The 19,613-nt window shown below is 41.3% G+C and overlaps 1 protein-coding gene across 1 annotated transcript in view; it reads right to left on the minus strand.

The window, feature by feature from the left end:
- The window catches only part of RAB31 (RAB31, member RAS oncogene family), a 62,966-nt gene that overhangs the window by 23,534 nt on the left and 19,819 nt on the right, over positions 1 to 19,613 (minus strand). Inside the window, exons 2-3 of the mRNA XM_084507840.1 lie at positions 14,371 to 14,450; positions 11,297 to 11,378 (exon numbers count right to left, since the gene is read on the minus strand). Of these exons, the coding sequence (XP_084363966.1) occupies positions 11,297 to 11,378; positions 14,371 to 14,450 (162 nt within the window). The remainder of the gene's footprint in view (positions 1 to 11,296; positions 11,379 to 14,370; positions 14,451 to 19,613) is intronic.

Here is a 19,613-nt window from a genome sequence, read left to right on the forward strand (position 1 = left end):
TGTGTTGTGTTAAAGTACCCTGAAAATCAGGGAGCTTAAGTGAGGAGGGCAGTCTGACCTTTCACCGTGGATATGCACCCCTCCCAGTCTGTAAACTTCTGAGGAAAAAAATTACATATCCCCTACACATACCGGTTTGGTTTTAATCTAGATGACAAGGCATTCATGAATTTACAAAAAGCTCCCAGATAACAGTAATCACACTTCACAGGAGCCATGCAGTTAAGCTCACATGCTTTGGATTCCTCCAGCACTGGCCCAGGAAGCACACTGGAAAGCTGTGCCACTTCTTGCGAATGGCAGCCCTTTTTCTTTCGACCAGGTGATGAGAACACTTACTGCAATAACCTTTCCCTGAACAACACTGCCAGCGTTAATGCCAAAATTAAAAACTGTGCAGAAAAGTAGGCATTTTCCACTGGATCCTGGACAAGTACGTTTTAATGAAACCAGGAGGCAACCTACCAATATTTTGGTAGGATTAATTTTGAGCTGGGTTCCCAAACCAGCTTGTTGTGCATTGGGTAAACCACAAGCTCAGCCAAAAGGAAGGAGTGGGAAAGCATGGTGGAGAAAAATGAGGAAGGGCAGGACCACTAGATGCCAGATTGATAGTGGTTGTTCAGACCACACTCAGGTAGCTATATACTTGCAAAATTACTTTGTGCACATCTCTCTGCAGGTACAGCCTAGTTCTGCAATCACTTTAATTTTTTTCCTTTTATTTTTTTTTCCCCTTTATAATGAAAGCCATAATCATTATAAATCAGTGAAGGTAAAATGCAAAAACAAAGAAACCCTCTTTCAAAACATTTTGGAGATTAATTAATCATTTCAACAGCATGTCACATTCCATTAACAGCAACACCAGACTCAGCCAGCTGACCCTGTCCTTGTGTCAGGAAACACAAAGTGGCACACAGAGGCGCAGCACGCAGGAGGAATGCGGTTCCTCTGCTGTTTAAGACAAAGTAATCCTTTCAAATATTCCAGTTCCTTGCAAGCTTGTGAAGAGGGAGGGCAAGACCACAGCAAGGGAGACTCAGAAAGGCAACTGCCTTTGAAAGGCACTGAGCTTCAGTATAGATGTTGATAACATGTAAGTGTGACCTTCCTGCCCTGTAGTGCTGAAAATCTATTTACTCGCTCAGCTGGCGGGACAGTTATTTCCCCTTCCATTATTTTACTGTAATATCTTGGCTATAAGGCATTTTAAGAAAACATTTCATTCACATTTGAGCATTTTGAGCATGCAACTTCAACTTCTTTTTTTTTTTTTAATATCGTGATAGATTTCATCCAGCGCGTACATTTAATGACCAAAATGGGATTACAGTGCATCTTAATGCAATTTCCTAAGGTCTGTAAGGAAAGAAATACCGTAAAATTTTTTAACAACAAAAAGTGCACTAGTAATAACTACCATCAATTATCACAGCACAGAATACTTATCAAATAAAACCAAAATTAAATCCCCTTTTTCATCTCTTTCATATAATCCAATAACAAACATCATGATATACTAAGCCCCAGTCATAAGAAATCATTGTTGTCCATGAGAAAACAGAAAAATAATCTTTGTAGCACCAAATAAATCAATGGGCATCAAAAAATTGTAACTCAAAATAACTTTAATAAAGTAATAATAGACTCTCTTAACAAATGTGTTTTATCAGCGTGGATTTTCACAGGCCACAAACAAACCAGTAGAAATATACAAATAACTACATTTATTAAATGCCTTCTCCCCCTCCCCTTTTCTTTCTCTTTTTTTAATTCCACTGCCCAAAAGCAAAGCTGCCTTGAATATTTTTCTGGCCTAATTACCTGGAAAAAAAGAGTCATGCAAAATTAAAGGGATATATAATGCTAATGTGCATATTTTTCACCTGCCAAGGACCAAATGTGGGACAGAAACCCGAAACAAGTATCACACAGAAAAGCAGCTCACCGAGTTAAATCTCATGGGATTACCTTCTGTATTAGAAAAGTACAGTGTCTATAACCTCGATTTTATAGCTCAGTATTTCTGTATCCAGAAATTCCCAAGAAGATTAGGAGAAACAGGAGCAGTTCAAGACTTGGCATGAAGACAGCTCTGCTTCTTAAGAAGGGCTACCTGAAGGCTGGGTAGGCAGCCACAGCTCTGCCCTATGCATCTTCCCCTTTGATAGCCCATTCCCCCTTCACTGCCACCCCAAACTTAATGAGGAGTCAGCCCCTATATAACCTACAAACAGGAGCAGCCAAACAGTGAGAGAATCACAGAATCATTGGGGTTGGAAGAGACCTTCAAGACCATCTGGTCCAACCATCACTCTGTTACCAATGTCACCCACTAAACCATATCCCCAAGCACCACGTCCAACCTTTCCTTGAACATCCCCAGAGACAGTGACTCCACCACCTCCCTGGGCAACCCGTCCCAGTGCCTGACTGCTCTTTCTGAGGAGAAATGGCTCCTCATTTCCAACCTGAACCTCCCCTGGCACAACTTGAAGCCCTTCCCTCTTGTCCTATCAGTAGTTACCTGTGAGATGAGGCTGACGCCCAGCTCCCCACACCTTCCCTTCAGGTAGCTGTAGAGAGCAATGAAGTCTCCCCTGAGCCTTCTCTTCCCCAGACTAAACAACCCCAGTTCCTTCAGCCGCTTCTTACAGGACTTGTGCTCCAGACCACTCACCAGCTTCATAGCCCTTCTCTGGACACACTCCAGCACCTCAGTGTCCTTCTTGTACTGAGGGGCCCAAAGCTGAACACAGCACTCGAGTTGCGGCCTCACCAGAGCAGAGTACAGGGGGACGATCACCTCCTGGTCCTGATACAGGCCAGGATCTACCAGCTCCCCCTGTCAGAAATAACCACATCACTTAACCTCTTTCAAAAGTTGACCAAGATTCAACATAAAGTCATTCAGTTTTTTTCCACGCTGCTCCTACAAGGATGATATCATTTTGGCAATTACCAGACTTCTGACTTCCTAGCTTGAATAACTAAAATTTAAGCATCAGCGCATGTCTTTAGCTGAAAGATCGATACAGAACAGTCTGTTAGCTTTTGCTTTGCCAGTCTGGCAAACCAGGCTCTTTTGGTCAGAAGATAAGGTAAGTGCAAGAAGGCAGGATCTAACAGCCTGCCACCTGGTGTCCCTTCTGGGCACTGAGAATACCTCCTCTCTGTGTAATGTGTAAACCATCGTGAGCAGCTCACCCAATACGGAAATTCAGCAGTCCTGTACCTCTCATGCAGCAGCCACAAAAACCATGCCGTTTTGTGCAGAGCCTTAAGGTAGCAGGCAGGGAATACCAACCCATGTTCACCATTAGCCTGTTTTGCTTTTGTAGGGTTTGGTTTCAACCTGTAAGGCTGAGGCCACCACCCCATCCAATGCAACAGTTAAGTTTCAGGGGCATACCACCTTTCATTTCAACAGCTACATCCAGGCTAAAAGGGCTATTCAAAATATAAACAAGGAACATATTTTACCATACCAAAGAACAAAACTAATGACCTGTGTAGCTTCATGCAGTCTCAATGACTCTTTCACACAAATGTTTGAAAACTGGCTTCAGAGCACACTCCTCTACCCACGTGTTCCCTTCGCACTTGTGGCTTGCCATTGCTGCCTCTAAGGAAGGGGTTGTGAGGCCACACGTGACTTATGAAATTTCCTTTCCCGTTTTTCTCTCAGAATCTGACTAAAGACAGCACAACCCTCTCAGCTGTACAGCCCCGTGCCACTGAGGACAAATCCACTCTTAAGTGGTGCAAATGCAAGTTCAGCATAACCCAGAGCTGCTCTGGTTGATTCCAGGAGCATTTGGGGATTTTGCAAGCCATCTGCCATCTTAGATCTGGCCATCTCGATGAAGTCAACAGAAGCTTCACCCATGCAAAGGGCAGAAAAATAGAAACAATCAGCTATTAAGGAATTCGCCATTTATTTAGAAGCTCATCAACTTTTTTTGTGGAAGTTCCTTTGCTTTCCATTTCCCATGTATCCTGTCACTGAAGGGTATCCTTGGTTTTAGGTAACACCTTTTACATGTCCTCTGTACTAACTGCACAGAATGGGGAAGAAGAAAACCACACAAAATAGCCATATCAGAATAATTAGAAGAGATAAACAAATTCAAGGGAGCACAACATAAATCACACCCAAGTTGTGGTAGTGAAAGTCTCTCAACCATGTCTTGTGTAATATTAGTTCAGAAAGCAAAAGAGAGGCCAAATTAATATAAAAATAAGAACTGCCACTCCTGCCTACTTATAAAGAGGCTAACAAATCCTGCTGAAGACAGCTTGGGTTCATTCAGTCTGCCAGGCACACCAGGGAACACTAATTCATGTCTGCAGCTCTTTGCACCATCCTGCAGCGCTACACCCCAGCACTGGCTCTCTGCCACACCAGCCTGTCTCCTCCAAACTCTATAGCCAAAAAGAAAAAAATAATAATAAAAAAAAAAAAATAGAAAACACCCACAACCCCTCAATTGGATTGTTGTTACCATACTGGACTGTAAAGAGCATCACTTGTTCTTGCTGCTGAAGCATTACAATTTTGCCTACGCTCATATCCAGGAAGGGTAAGGATGCACAGCACAGGCAGAAGCAGAGCAGTACTCAGAGAGTACTGCACACCTCCTCACATCAAGCACTGAATTCAAAGAGTATTTTCCACATGGTGCCTTTTCAAGCACCTGCAGGTGCATATCAGCACAAGACTTGCTTCCTGACTGGTGCAGTCATTTAGCTAGATTTCATTCTCATTTCTGAGAAGCTGCTCTCAGACTACTTACATAGCCTCTCAGTGGCCAAGACCAAACCCCTCAGCTGCTCTTGAGGTGCATAGCACGAGCTCATTGCAGAGGTCTGTGTGCCATTAACAGCACATATACCACAGCCTGGGAGCCTCTACTTGCCCAAGTCTAGGCATTTCATGCCTCTTTTTATCATCTTCAAGGCATGGCAGCCCCCCCAAAAAATAAATAATAATAATACAGGGTGTGGAGAGAAGCAAAGGCAATAAACCAGAAGTGTCAAACAGATTATCCCGAAACATAAGCTTCTCACACAAGCAGCAGCCAAGGAAGGGACAAAAAATTCCTGACATTCTCAGCTGGCAAAGAGTGAATGGAAAAATGTTATGCATGAATGCCACTATCAGATACGATTTAGCATTTTATAACCTTGAATAGTGTTTGCTGCCATGATTCAAGACTGTGATTCTAGTTCTAAGGAAGCTTTAAAATGTATGCGTTTTCTTATATCAGTGTTTCATGAAGGTCAGAAGAAAAAAAAAAAAAAAAAAAAGGGAAAGAACAGTCAAATATCACTCCTGTAAGGATATATAGGAAATCTCAGAATTTGCAAGCTTATTAAATCAGGGAAGATCTGTCTCTGATCTATATGTATTTTTGCTAGTTCAATTGATGATGATTTACATAAGAGAATGAGCATTCTTCTCAAAGATGTAAGAATTCCTGAAGCGAGGAGGGAAAAATGCCAACATTTTAAGGTTATCTATTTGAAAATATTTTAAATAAGCAGAAAATAAACCTTTGCAACATCACAAAAGTGACCTGTGCTGAGCCTTTCCACAGTTTCCAGTCACTAAACACACATGTAAAAGACACCACGCCTAAACCAGGGCTCAAACTACACATGCTGCAAGTTCATTGAAGCTTAAGAAACATGTTAGCATACAATGACTTACCTTGTTTAATGCTCACCCTAAAAACAGGAAAATAAACATATTCACTCACTAGGTCCAATGCCACTTGTGCCCCCATGAACACGCGCTACCAAATCACCCGTTGACCTTCATAGCACACTGGTAGTAGCTCACTGTGGGGATGTCCTTTCATCATGTGTAGGAAAGGACCTCACAACATAGCTGTAGGCTACCATCACAATCACCTAAGTACAACTGTAGAGCAAAATTCAGACGTCTTCACTGCAGAAGCAGCTCGAGCCATTGACACATGCTGTTACCTCCTCTCAGGGCAGTAGGATTTTAGTGGGAATTTAGAAAAAGCTTGGTAATTATGTTGGCAAGGCATGATGTGCTAGTAACCATTGACCTGTTCTCATTTGAGACTGAGTCCACACAGACTGGACAGCTCCAGCACCATGCTGAGTCACAAGGTTTTGTTTCTGGAAAGAAGTCATCTTAGGTTGCAGCCAGATTTTACATTTGAACCAGTTTCTCATGGCTTTGTGGTACCAACATTAAGGTACCCTGCCTCCTCTACCCATTAAAGAGCAGAAATTCACTACTTCTGTTTAGCTCCAACATCTAGGATCCAGCTTAGGATAAATGAGGCAAAAAAGCCCTCCCATCAAGGAACATTTACACACCTTGTCTTCGAATCACCAGAACAACTACTGTCACCCAGAAAAGAGATGACTATGAAATGCTACAGATATCTTTGCCAATCTTTTCCTGGGAAATCATAAAATAATTAATGCTAGAAAAGACCTCCAAGATCATCTGGTCCAACTATTGCCCAACCACCAATAAATTATGTCCCTAAGTACCACATCAATGAACAGTTAAAGGGAAAAAAAAAAAAAAAGAGTAAACTTAAAAAGGACAAAGATAAATTTTTCTGCCCTAGAAACATGGCCCTCAGGCTCCCTAAGTATTTGCTACAATATTCCTCAGCTGGCAAAATGGAAAGCTGGCAGCCACCCAAGGTATTCAGACAAAGCATTGTAATTAGAAGCTACTTAGGGCATCATGAACCAAAATATATGCTAATAAAAACATCATTAGCTAACTTGTGAAGAGATTGTTCTTAGGGAAGGGAGTCTTTGCTAACAATAACATAATTGCCATGAATTTAAGTCCTGAAGTCCACAGCAACAATTTAAAGCTGATGGGGAAAAAAAAAAATGTAAGATGGGCAGAAAGGGAGATTTGGAAAACAGGCTGGGTGGAGGGAAGGTGACAGTCTGAAAAACAGAATAAAGTGAGCTCATCTGAAAACAAACCAACATCGCACAACTGGGTCTGCAGAGACACAGAAAAGCAGAGGGATTTTGTTAAGCATGCTGCCAGTTTAACGCTTTGCCTACCCAAGAAAGGCAAAAGAAGAAACAAGATAAAAGGATTAACAAGCTTTCTCCTTTTGTCATCAACTACAACATATGTTCTCCACAGCAAACACTGCTGGAAAGCCACGTCCCTCTCCCCAGCTCTCCTCCAAGAAGCGTGCTGAGCATCCTCTGCCACCAACACTGCGATAGAAAAGCTTTTCATCTCCATTTTCTGGTGCATTGTTGTCATTGTGCAGAAGTGACAGCTGCTTATTATCTCCCATGAAATGGCAATTTTAGTTACTTCTTGGCTCTGCCTACAATTCCAAGTCTCCTGACACAAAAGAAATGAAAATAGTGTATCTAATATCCACACCAATCAGAAGTTATCTGCTCTCTACAACCAAGCTCTGGCTGGCTGGTCTGTATACTCAGTTTCTTCAATAACACCTAAGCATTACTACAAGCTTTCAAAACCAGTAGTGACCAATGTTTCCAAAGGCTTGAAAAGCTACAAATGGGTATCTGAAAGTTGATTTAATGCCTCAAGGGGGTGCTGAGTGCCTCCAGCTTGCTTCTCTCTCTCCTTTGCTTCCTCACCATCCTGTGTGTGACTCTTCAGAAAAAGTCCCATGAATTTCCAGGTTCTCTTAGCTTGCTGAGGGGGACCAGGAGGCACACAGCATGCAGACACAGCAATAGCTGGCACAGCTGGGGAAGTACACGGTCCCCCAGCTCCAGAATAAGCACATGCATGTCCTGTGCCTGGCCTGGCATTTAGAAGAACAAAGCCAAATTAACCCAATGCTGAAAGAGCAGGAAGTCCTAAATGGAGTTATCAGCAGTATTGACAGTAGAAGCACTGACAAAACTCCCAGACTTTATCACTGGAACATAAAGACTCAACAAAACCAAAGAGAACAAGGAAAGGACAACAGTTGTTAGTCTGCTTACAAACGTATTCTAAGTTGTATTTCTCAAAGCAGAAACAGCATTTAGAATGCATTCATTAACACACTACAAAAACAGCAGCAGGCCCAGAGTTTGGGGTAGGTTGCAAGCTTTGGGCCATCGCTGTTGTTCAGAGGATAGATAGCATGAAGTCATGCTTTCTTGAATAGCATGATCAGAAGGAGCAACATGATGAAGACAACGTAATGACAGTCCCAAATAGAAATTAAAATCAATAAGCTACTGAGAGGCACAATGCGTTTACCCATAAAATGGGGATGTTCCAGGGCAGAGAACCACCTGGAACAACATCAACCTCATCTTGAGAAACTCAGCTGACTTGGTAGACAGTGTTCAACAATCATCAACATCATTTATCACCCCAGATTACAAGAGTCCAAAGGACTGGAAATGCATTGTGGAAATACAGAAGAAAAAGATCCCTAGGCTCCCTTTAGGACCCCGGCCTAGGGATGTTATAATTCATTATTACACATGAAAACCATTAACATAACTTATATGTATCATATTCTGAATAATTTAGCCATATTTGTGGTTGCCACTGCTCATCACTGCTAGAAAAAGGAAAGGAAAGCAGATGTTTGGAAAATGATGAGCTTAAAAGGGGAGGGAGGGGGGCATAAAGGACAGATTTTGTATCCAAGAGTCAAAGCTCAGTCACAGATTTCCTGCCTCAAATGAGTTATCATTCAGCTTCCTAAATAATGCTTATTAATACTCACCTACTTTACAAAACTAATACTCCTAACATGCTTTGAGAGTCTTAAGATTATGCAGGAAAATAGATTCACATTTATACCTACATCTCAGAGACAGAGTTCTATATAAAGTACATAACATGATGGGTGAACAATTAGCTGATGGGCTGAGCTCAAAGGGTGATGGTAAATGGGGTGACATTAGGCTGGTGGCCAGTCACTAATGGGGTTCCACAGGGCTCCATTTTAGGGCCAGTTCTCTTTGATGTTTTTTATAAATGATCTGGATGCAGGACTCAAGTACATTCTAAGTTTGCAAATGACACTAAGTTAGGAGGAGTGGTTGACACTCTGGGGCAGAGAGGCCTTGCAGAGATGCAAAATAGAAGCTGGGCAATCACCGACAATATGAAGTTCAACAAGAACAAGTGCTGGATTCTGCACCTGGGATGGGGCAACCTTGGCTGTGTGTACAGACTCTAGAGAGCAGCCACAAAGAAAGGGATCTGGGGGTTTTGATCGACAGCAAGCTGAACACAAGCCAGCAGCATGCCCTGGCAGCCAGGAGGGCCAACCATGTCCTGGGGTGCATCAGGAATAGCATTGCTAACAGATTTAGGGAAGGGACTGTCCTGCTCTACTTTGTCTGAGTGCAGCTTCCCTTCAAGTGCTGTGTGTAGTTTCGGGCACCACAACATAAAAAGGACATAAAAATGTTAGAGTGTCCAAAGGAGGGCTACAAAGATGGTGAAAGGTCTGGAGGGGAAAATGTATGAGGAGATGTCCTTTGGTTTGTTCAGCCCCGAGCAGAGCAGGCTGAGGGGAGGCCTCATGGCTGCCTGCAGCTCCCTCACGAGGGGAGCGGAGGGGCAGGCGCTGAGCTCTGCTCTCTCGGGACAGCGACAGGACCCGAGGGAACGGCATGGGGCTGGGACAGGGGAGGGTCAGGATGGGTGTTAGGGAAAGGGTCTGCACCCAGAGGGTGCTCAGGCACTGGGACAGGCTCCTCAGAGTAGTGGTGATAGCACTGAGCCTGCCAGAGTTCAAGAAGCATTTGGACAACACTCTCAGACATATGATTTAGTTTTTCGTTAGTCTTGTGTGTAGTCAGGAGTTGGATGATGATCCATGTGTGTCCTTTCCAACTTAGGATATTCTGTGATTCTATGATTATGTGCCAAAAAGCTACAAAGGAGGAAAAAAAAAAAAAAAGGCGGAGTAGGGCAGTGGAGAGAGGAAGGGGAAAGAATAAGCAAGGAGAAGCAAACCATGGGAAAGCAAATGAACCTTTGCTATCTCTGACCAACTGAAACCCCACACACAGTCTTCTTCAGCTCCAGGCCATTCAGAAATGGAACAAAAAAGGTTCAAGGGAAGGGATGATGCTGTATTTCATGAATGTTTTAAAATATCTCTGTTCCCATCATAAATAACATGCCAAATTGCTAAGAGTCAACAGATTTCAGCAGGCCCGCTTTATGTTATGCTGCACATTGTAAAGAAAAGCATGAGTATTTCCTGCACTTAACAGCAACATTCTTTATTGTCTGCAATTCACACGCGAGGTTTGGAGAACGCAGCAGGATGCAGCAGGACAGACAGTGCAGTCTGTATAAGCATCTAATTTTGCCCCACCCTACCATGAGCGTAGCTGCTTTTTTCTAAGAACAGGAGCAGTGTAATTTAACAGCAAGTTTTAAAGATGCTTTAAAACATGTGCATGGATTTTTCCTTTTTTTTTTTTTTTTTTTTAATATATTTCTCAACATAAATGTAGGCATAGATTAAGAGAACTCTACAGTCAGCCTGTTGCAGAACACCACTGCCATTAAACCTCTTAAAAGAAACAAATGACCAAACAGGCGTGTATACAATCAATATGAACGATTGCCCGTGATTTCCATTATGGCTTTTTTGAAAAGCCAAAGGAAAAGCTATTTAATTTGAGCAATTCACTTAACCCACTTGGGGAAAATTAAGAAAAAATAAATAAAATCAAGAAACAAACCCTACATGGTTCAGTTTGCCAGTACTAATTTCAAAACCAACACCAGCAGACACAGCTTGTGCCTACATTCAATGTCCCAGCTCCGGACAGTCTTGGAGTCACCACCAGCTTAGCCAAGTTGCTTTCCAGTGTAAATGAAAGCTGCCACACATAACCCTGGGGAAACAACAGGAGAATTGCCCAGCCTTCAGGCACAGCCCAAGCTGTGGCAAAGAAAGTGGCCAATAACTTACACAGCTGCCCTTAATGATCACGGTGTGGGCACAGGTAACATCTGCAAGCTAAGGCACAGCTCCATTGTGAAACTAGAGCTGAAATCCACGGCCAGCTTTTCTTTTAGGTCAGTTGTACTGTCAGCCTGCTTCTGCATTTTCCCCAGCTGAGAAATGGGAACCTGTTTAACAGTGACTGCCAACCACCCACTTCACAGAGCCTTACAAAAAATTCAGCAGATTTACACTTGCAAAGTCTTCTTAAGATGAAAAACGTTGTGTGGTTTTTTTGTTTGTTTGTTTTTGTTTTTAAGTGAGCAAATGCATTGTAAGAGACCAAGATGTACTGCACAGTTAATACTCACCCGCTCCTGACCAGCTGTATCCCAGATCAGAAATTTATGAAGCTCATTCCCACAAGGCACAGTTTTAGTCATGAAGGATGCTCTGAAAAGAAGAGTAGGGGGATCTCATTTATGGTTAAAAGAAGGAAGCAGCATAAATTCTTTACATGAGTGACATTGATTTAAAAAAAAAAAAAAAAAAAAAGGAAACTACAGATCCTAACCAGTTCTGCTGGGATAGACTACATATAGGGAACCACCAAAACCTGGATAAAATGCCTACAAAAAGTGAAAAACCTCTGCAGCTCAAAGGGCTCATGTGCACAGGCACAGGAACACAAACGCTCCTGCCACTCATGCTCAGATGCTGCTACCACCTGTCTCCATCTTCTTGGTGATACAGACCTGAGAATATGTCAGTCAGCATCATACCAGGCAACAAATACATGGATTTTCAATTAAATCTAGGAGGATGGTCACTTTGATCAGTAGGGAACAGACAAGTCACCTGCTGAAATGCACAGAGTAAATAAATTGAAATAAAGTTCTTCCCCCTGTCAACACAGATGAAGAAAACTTTGTCGCTTCTTTTATTTTTTTGTAGGAAATGTGATTTGCCTATGGTTTCATAGTGTAACTTCTATTCGGAAATAACTTTTTAGGCTTTTTCTACATTAGAGCATTTGAACTGAAAACTGGCTAGGAGAAACTGCCAAACTCTGGTAGATTTTTTTCCCTTATGCTATCTGGACACTGCTGAGCAATTTCTGTTGTGAAAACTTTTTTTTTTTTCCCAGCTCATAAAGATGCATTTGATACAATGCACTGTCATAACAAAAGCACCAAATTATATCAAGGACATATGACTGATCAAAACATCTGAGAATGATGTACAAGAGTTCTTCTCTACAGCCATCTGCAAACTGCATGAATCTAACAATGCTGCATTGCATACAAAAATATTAAGTAAGGCAAGCAAACAAATAATAAGCAAAAATAATAAGCAAACAAATAAACAAAAAGCAGCATTTTCTTTGGTTATTTTCAGGGTGGGTGCTTTCAGCTTAATGCATCTACTTGAAGCATTAAGCAACACTTCACTGTTCCAAAAACAGGAACTTCAGAGCCTCAGCAGCTACTGTAGATTTCAAGGACTGTATATTTAAAACTAGATTAATTCTGAAAAAATAATGACAACAAAAGACTTATTGACATAGTCATCCTACACAGACAAGTACTATCATCTGCATGCAAACTAGCCTTCACAATTTAATCCTCAAATAGAAAAATATTTTTCCTCTGTTATCACAATTATGAAAATTAAAGGATTTTTTCCCCATTTGAGCAGAAGACGTTTACTTGGCAACAACAACTACTTGGGAAAAACGCTGATGATGACACAGAAGCGAAGAACCACTCAAGTTTCCATCAATTTCTTCACTGCCAACAAGTGTCCTTCAGTCAGTAATGTTACTCATTATGTGCTTGCTTGGTTCCCTTCTCTCTGCCTATTTTTCTCTATTCATTACAAGTGGGAGTCCAATATTGCCCTGGAACTTCAAAAAGTTCCTCTGCATTCAAACACAGAGGTTTGAAAGAAATCTTGCAGCCCTCCGAACAGCACTCAAAAAAATTACCCATCTTTCAGAGCAGATTTAAAACAGCTGTAACACACAAGAAAGGTCAGCCTTTCCACCCAAGTTACTCCTTTGTGAACATCATATATTCAATTCCTCTCCCCATAAAAGTTCAAGAATTTTCAATTTTTTTCCAGGCACTGCTGGATTTGGCAGATTTGTCCCTAGAATATTAAAAGAAAAAGAAAAAAAAAAAAAAAAGGAATTAAAATCAGCTACAGGACTAGTATGCTTTTGATGGTCTGAAATGAAGAAGCCTGTCAGTTTTTCTAAAGAGCAGGCGTTAATTATACTTTGTTTAAATTGCATTATCCTGTCTTTTTCAAAACAAGGACAATCCTAAACTTAGATGAAAGCACATCCACACCTGGGAACAGGCACTGTCAATATCATGGTCTAGCCTGACAGCATGGACAACTTAGGAACATTAAGGGTTTGCCATCATTCTTCTGTCACCACTCAGCCATAGGATGTCCTGGTCATTGTGCAGATCATAGCCTGTTTGGGTTGTTAAACTCCAAGGATTAAATTTGATACCTCATTGACCACTTGGAACTAAAGTAATTTTAATCCTAAACTCCTGTGATCAAAGCATCATCTCCCATGGGAAATTCTTGATGAGTAAGAGACCTAAGATGGGTGTAAGACAGGGGAAGAAAAATGTGATAAATTAGAAAGGGAGCAGTAAAAAAAAAAATAATTCATGGGATTATTTAGGTGTTATGGGCTCACTAGGAACTTGCAGGGGAAAAAAAAAATAAATTACGAGGTTCTTTTTCTGTTCCTTTGTGTTCATGGAAATCTGAAGTATCTACATGTTTACACAAACACAAAAAATACCAGATTTTAGCCTCAAGTCTTCTTTCTGTGAAAACCAAAGCAACAAGCCTTTACTTACAGGTTTCCCAATTGTTCTGCTGCATGGAAAGTAAACAATAAAACATGTGGCATTCACCCATTGTCAGCTCATATACATATAGGTTCTCTCTCTATATTAATATATATATAGAGAGAGACATATGTGTTTAACATGTATTATACCATACACTGGCCTGTGCAAAGGGTGAAAGGAACACAAGACCTGGAAGCCATGGCCATGCACAACACAGGTTGGTAGAGGTCCTGGGCAGCTCCAGCAAAGAGGTGATTTCAAGAGACATCACTCACATGAGAAACAAGGCACAGCTCTGACAGCCTCTCCATCAGAGAACACATGGCCATGAAGTAAATTGGAGCCCACGTTGGGTTCCCAGAACAGGGAGAGCAGAGCAGAGCTGGTTTGGGCAGCCCCAGGCTCTCTAAGCAGGTAACATGAGACTAAAGGGTTCAATGAGGTTGGCAAAGTAGAGAAAAAAAAATATATGCAGTGTTCAGAGCCTTGAAAGTAAGGAGAAGAGAAAGTAGCTCAGCTGAGGGCAGTGTCTGTATAAGAAAAATGATATTATGCAGGGTACTTACCCAATAGTAGGACTAATATTGTGATCAAAGTGGTCCTGGACGAATCGACAAACAATGCTTGATTTCCCAACCCCGGTATCCTGAAATTAAGGAAAAGCATGACAGTGAATTCAGGAGACCCTAGGTATCTGTGTTTCACCTGAAGAAATTTTCCATGACATTTTTTTTTTCCTATTGGCAAGGGGGGCAGGTGAAATAGTTCAACAGAAAAGAAAGCACAGGGATTATTACTTTTTTAATGTCAGAATTATGAAAAGTTCTCCCTGTTCCTCATCCCAAGACTTCCTTCTCTTGAAGTCTTGTATTTTTGGGGTGCATTTATAATCCTGTTGGAAGGGGTGCAGCACTTCAAGCACAACCATTAACTTGTTAAAAATAAAAAGACGCATTTTCAAACACGGTGTTTGAAACCCAGCAAAACCATGGGCCAGAGAATAATTCATTCAGGCCTGTTCAGATATTCAGGTATTTTTTAAAAAGCAGGAATCCAAAGGGTCAAATCCCCTGAGACGTGTTTTGCTGGACAAGGGTGGAGCAGCGCTGCTTTAAACACGACACAACTTGCTCTCCACACTGCGATGCAGAAGGCTGCTTCGATTTGCACTTATTTCCCCACCACAATCAATAAGGAAAGATAAGAGCAGTGCAATACTGAAACCAAATGCAGAATCCCTTCCAGACAAGGGGTAGGATGGGGAGAAGAGGAAGGGAAGAAAGCTTGACATTACTCAGAATGACTATTTTAGGCATTTAAGATATGAGCAACTTCCCCCCAAAGCAGCATTTTTCATCTTCCCTCTGTTACCCTGAGAAGCTTTGCATGTTAGGTAGCAGAATATAAACACAGAGAATTATAAAGCAAGAGGAACAGCAATATCACTGTGTCTCCCAGAGAAATGCAAAGAGCCTCCTTAGAGACTAAGAGGATGCCAGGAAATCGATCCTGACCTTTCTGAGGCATCACCGATGACTGCCCAGGGCCCCATCCAAGTCATTAAAAAGTCTGTGGAAAGCTTTCTATTAATTTCATTGGAACCGATTGCAGAAACTCACCTAACATCCATTTGTATCTTGCATTTTAAGGCATTTGAGTAACTTACACAAATTTATCTGAAATTGCCAAGACAAGACAGCAGTTTGACAGCACTAAATAACTATATTTAAAAAGAAAAAAGCCTTTGCCTCCCCCGTAATCAATTTCGTAATTTTTATCTTCTTTTCAAATATGAAAGAAAAAGAATGTCAGTATTTAATTTCCTTCCCCTGTGTTTAAATGAAACTATAACACCACTGCAAAGTCTTGATACACTGCACTTATTAGAAAACCATCATTTCAACTCTCATATTTAATTCAAAGCTGTCCTTAGTCAGCTTAAAAGCCACAATAAATGCTCATGCTACACAGACAGTTGTTTATCTACTGTGTTCAATCGATAGAAAAAAAAAGATCAAAGAGAGTAAGTGTTTAAAACCAGCCCTGTAGCCTTTGATCAATAGCAGCAACACATCCTATTGCTTTTCCCAAATTTTGCCTTCATTATCAATTCCAGCTGACATTTCTATATAGTTACTAGACCAGGAGAGCACAACACATTTTAAAAGAGACAATCCTCTGTACTGAAACTGAGAATCTAATTATTATGCTGGATTTAAAATGCCATGGGGGAAAAAAACTACCAACCTACCACCCATTGAATGTGGAGAATTATGTTTCCTTCTTGTGGGGACGTAGTTTCTGCCACTGCATTCGAAACTAGATATTGCTTCGTGTGACCTGATGATACTTTAGTTTCGTGTACTTTATTTCTGCTCCCTTGATGGGTCACTAAGAAGGGCAACTGCAATTACATCTCTTAAGCAAGAGGAACCCAGTCACCAGCAGGGACGTGACATCCACACGCACGGATTAGAGCCCAGCTCATTTAATGGAAACTCCTGCGTCTTTGACTTCCAGTTCATGACTCCTGCTAGCGTTTCATGCTAACGTTAACTAAACTTCAGAAGTTTCTGTTTCCCTCACGTCTCTCGCAATGAGCACAGCTAAAGCCAAGCACGTGCCAGCCTTGCAAGCCCTCAAATACCTACAGGCATCCTTAGACTTTGCTGCTGTGGTTGCTTTGACTACAGAGAGGCCAAAATTTACCTGTGGTCTAACTCCAGTGAAACCAATGGACCTGGACCACCAGTGAAGCCAGCTTATATTCTCCAGGAGCAGTCAGTTTATGGCACAAAGGGGTTCAGCCGAAAAAAAAGCCCTCCCATCTCATTGCCTCAAGGGTCTGAATGGCCAGCTAATGAGCATCATTACAGCCCAGAGGGGAAGGGAATGAAACAGAAAAACCTTCCTACTTTAGGCAGTTCTACTAATGTCATTCTACTGCTGAATTCAAAGCTGCACAGACAACTTTCAGTTCACAGCACCATGCTCACAGGCATCAGGTAAAACACCCACCTGCCCAAAAGCAAAGCAAAGCATGGCATGTGGACGTTTTGCAACAACTTGAAAACTTCATAGAAATCTTGTACTGCTAATCAGACCTCATATTTTGCTGACAATAGGGAATGACTTTCCACGTAGCTCTTACAAAAACGAAAGCAAGCATGGCTGCTTCAAAGAAGTAGAAATGTCATTCACTTCTCAGCAACATGTTCAGTTTTACCTCCACGCTACAATATGCAAAGCATTCCTGCTACCACCTGCTTTGTTCTTTGCTACATGGTCTTTCCCAACGTACATTCATTTTTCTAAACTGCGATGAGGATGATCATCCTAGTTTTGTTTCTTTTTCTTCAAAGGATTATAACAGACTTGTCAAGCCACATGCCTTGGTAACACTCATGCTTGTGGATGATTTATTTTTTCAGTTCTCAAAAGTTCTGCTGCTCTCCGGCTTTTTTCATCCTTTAATCTAGTTCTTTTATTTCACTCCACTGGTATACATGTAACATCAAACACATACCAGGGAATAAAATTTTGGCCTATATAAAAGGTCACAGCAGTAGTGAGCTGAGTGGATTTGACAAGCTTCAGAAACTGGGAATATGTCCTGAGGAGTTGTGTCACGCTTTGAGGAACAGATCCTTGTAATTCTTCTGAAGAATCCTGATCTATGGCAAATCCAAAGGTTTCAGCACTATATAATGCACACGTCATGATCGGGAGCATACCACCCCATGGAAGGAGCAGCAAGCAAGGAATGTGTCTGTAATGATGACTCTGAGTCAAGAGTCCTGTTCCTGATGCACTAGCAGCGACTGAGGCAGGCATACGCAGTCATTTGCATCGTCAGAAGAACAGTTGGATGAGTCACTCACGGGACCAACCGCACATTTGCTTTTCTCCTTTCTTCTTCACAAGCCTCGTAGCACATTTTCAAAGTTTCAGTTACAAAATGCATTGCACTGAGATGAGCAAAAGGGGTGGGGAGGAAGGAAAGGAGTAGAAATGTAATCCACAGTAAGGAAACCACTGTTAGTTTACCAGAAGCAGCCACAACTTCAGAATCTCCCCCAGTCTGCAAAATGGATGTGAAAATCTGAAGCAGTATCAGATGGTTCTGATAAATACAAGGAACCAACGCAAGCATGATGGATTCTTGATTTTTTTCCCTCCATAACCCTGAAAACACGTTCTCTACTCTTCTGAAATCCTTTAACCACAGATTGAGGCAGGAGGATTTTAAGAGCTCCGGAGCAGAGAGCAGCATGCCACAAAGCTCAGTGCTTCCACCCACACTCCTGCTCGCAGAGAACCACCCCATTTGGCTCTTCTCTGCTCCCATTACTGTAAGGAAGATGAGGCTACATTTCAAGCCAGCAGAATTACAGGATGCTGGCAACTAATCCACATGCAAACAACAACCGAGATGCTGATTTCTGCTGGCTGATCCACAGCAGCACAGGAAGATTAAAAAAAAAAAAAAAAAAGTTTAAAATACGAGCCATATATATTAGGAAAAAAGAAAAGCATTTTCCCATTACAGATAGGCAGTGGGTATATTCCTCTATCTACTGTTCCAGATGTGTGCGTTCTGGCAGGGGAGAAAAAAAGAAAAAGGAAAACTAGCTCTTTATTTAAATATGGATATCTTTTTTATACCTTTGCACCACTGTAGGACTGAGTGCTTGAAGCACTTTTCCACGTGGAATGGAGCTATATGACTCCGCAAACACATCCCTGATTAGGGCCTTATTCTTTAGCCCAGATATGTAACAGCTTTTAATAGATTCAGATGGGTCAAGCCCCATTGTGCTGAGCAAACTAAATTCTTCATGTAAATTCTTTCCACATCTGAAACAGAATAAATGGAGAATTCACAAAAAAAAAAAAAAAAAAAAAATCCATGCATTCTGTGACTGATGACTAAATAGTAGTCCTATAATTATGCATCCTGCTGCAACAGCTATTTTATTCTTGACAGCACAGAATCCTTCTGTGCCATGTTAACACACAGGGCTTTTTAATATATGTAAAATCAGAGAAACCATGCAAAAAATCTTTTATGATCCTAAGATTTTGGAAATGCAAATAGAACAAGAATACTATACGGTATTTCACATGGGGAAATGGCATGCTAAAAACAAACACACTGCAGAAACTGCCTTCTGTCCTCTACTTGCAAAGTAAGAAGAAAGAAAAAAAGAACATCTGGTTTGTAATCACTACAGATCTCATGACTAACTTCCCATTTCAGCTTTAAAAGAGGGTTGAGATACCCTGGCGACGGGTGCCATAAAAATCTGCACTGAGAAGTAAAGGAGAACTGATCTCTACAAAATACCGATCACACACATGGCTCCCTTGGAAGGATGGAAGTTTTCCCATCAATTTAGACAAATCCAGGATTTAATCCAGGGTATTTCAATTTGTAGAAATTGAAAATGTCTGCCCTTCCAAAGCACTTTTTGGTAATAACTAAGATTCATTCAGACGTGGTCTAGACGCAGATGTCTCATTAGAGCTGGCTGGGTTTAACAGGAGTTAGTCTTGCATATCGCAAGAATGACCATACCCTAACAACCTGTAGGGTATAAATATAATAAAAATAATTAAAAAAAACAAAAAAAAACAAAACAAAACAAAAAAAAAAAAAAAAAAAAAAAAAAAACAAATCATACATTATTTTTCAACCATAATGTTAGAAACTTTTGAAAGTGAAAACTCTTTAACCTTTTCTGTAAGCAGGAAGACTTGAGGCATGCCCAAAGTAGATTTTACTGCACTTGGCATGTCTGCCCCTACA

This window comes from Aythya ferina (genome assembly GCF_964211825.1).
Source record: "Aythya ferina genome assembly, chromosome: 2".
NCBI classification, from domain to species: domain Eukaryota; kingdom Metazoa; phylum Chordata; class Aves; order Anseriformes; family Anatidae; genus Aythya; species Aythya ferina.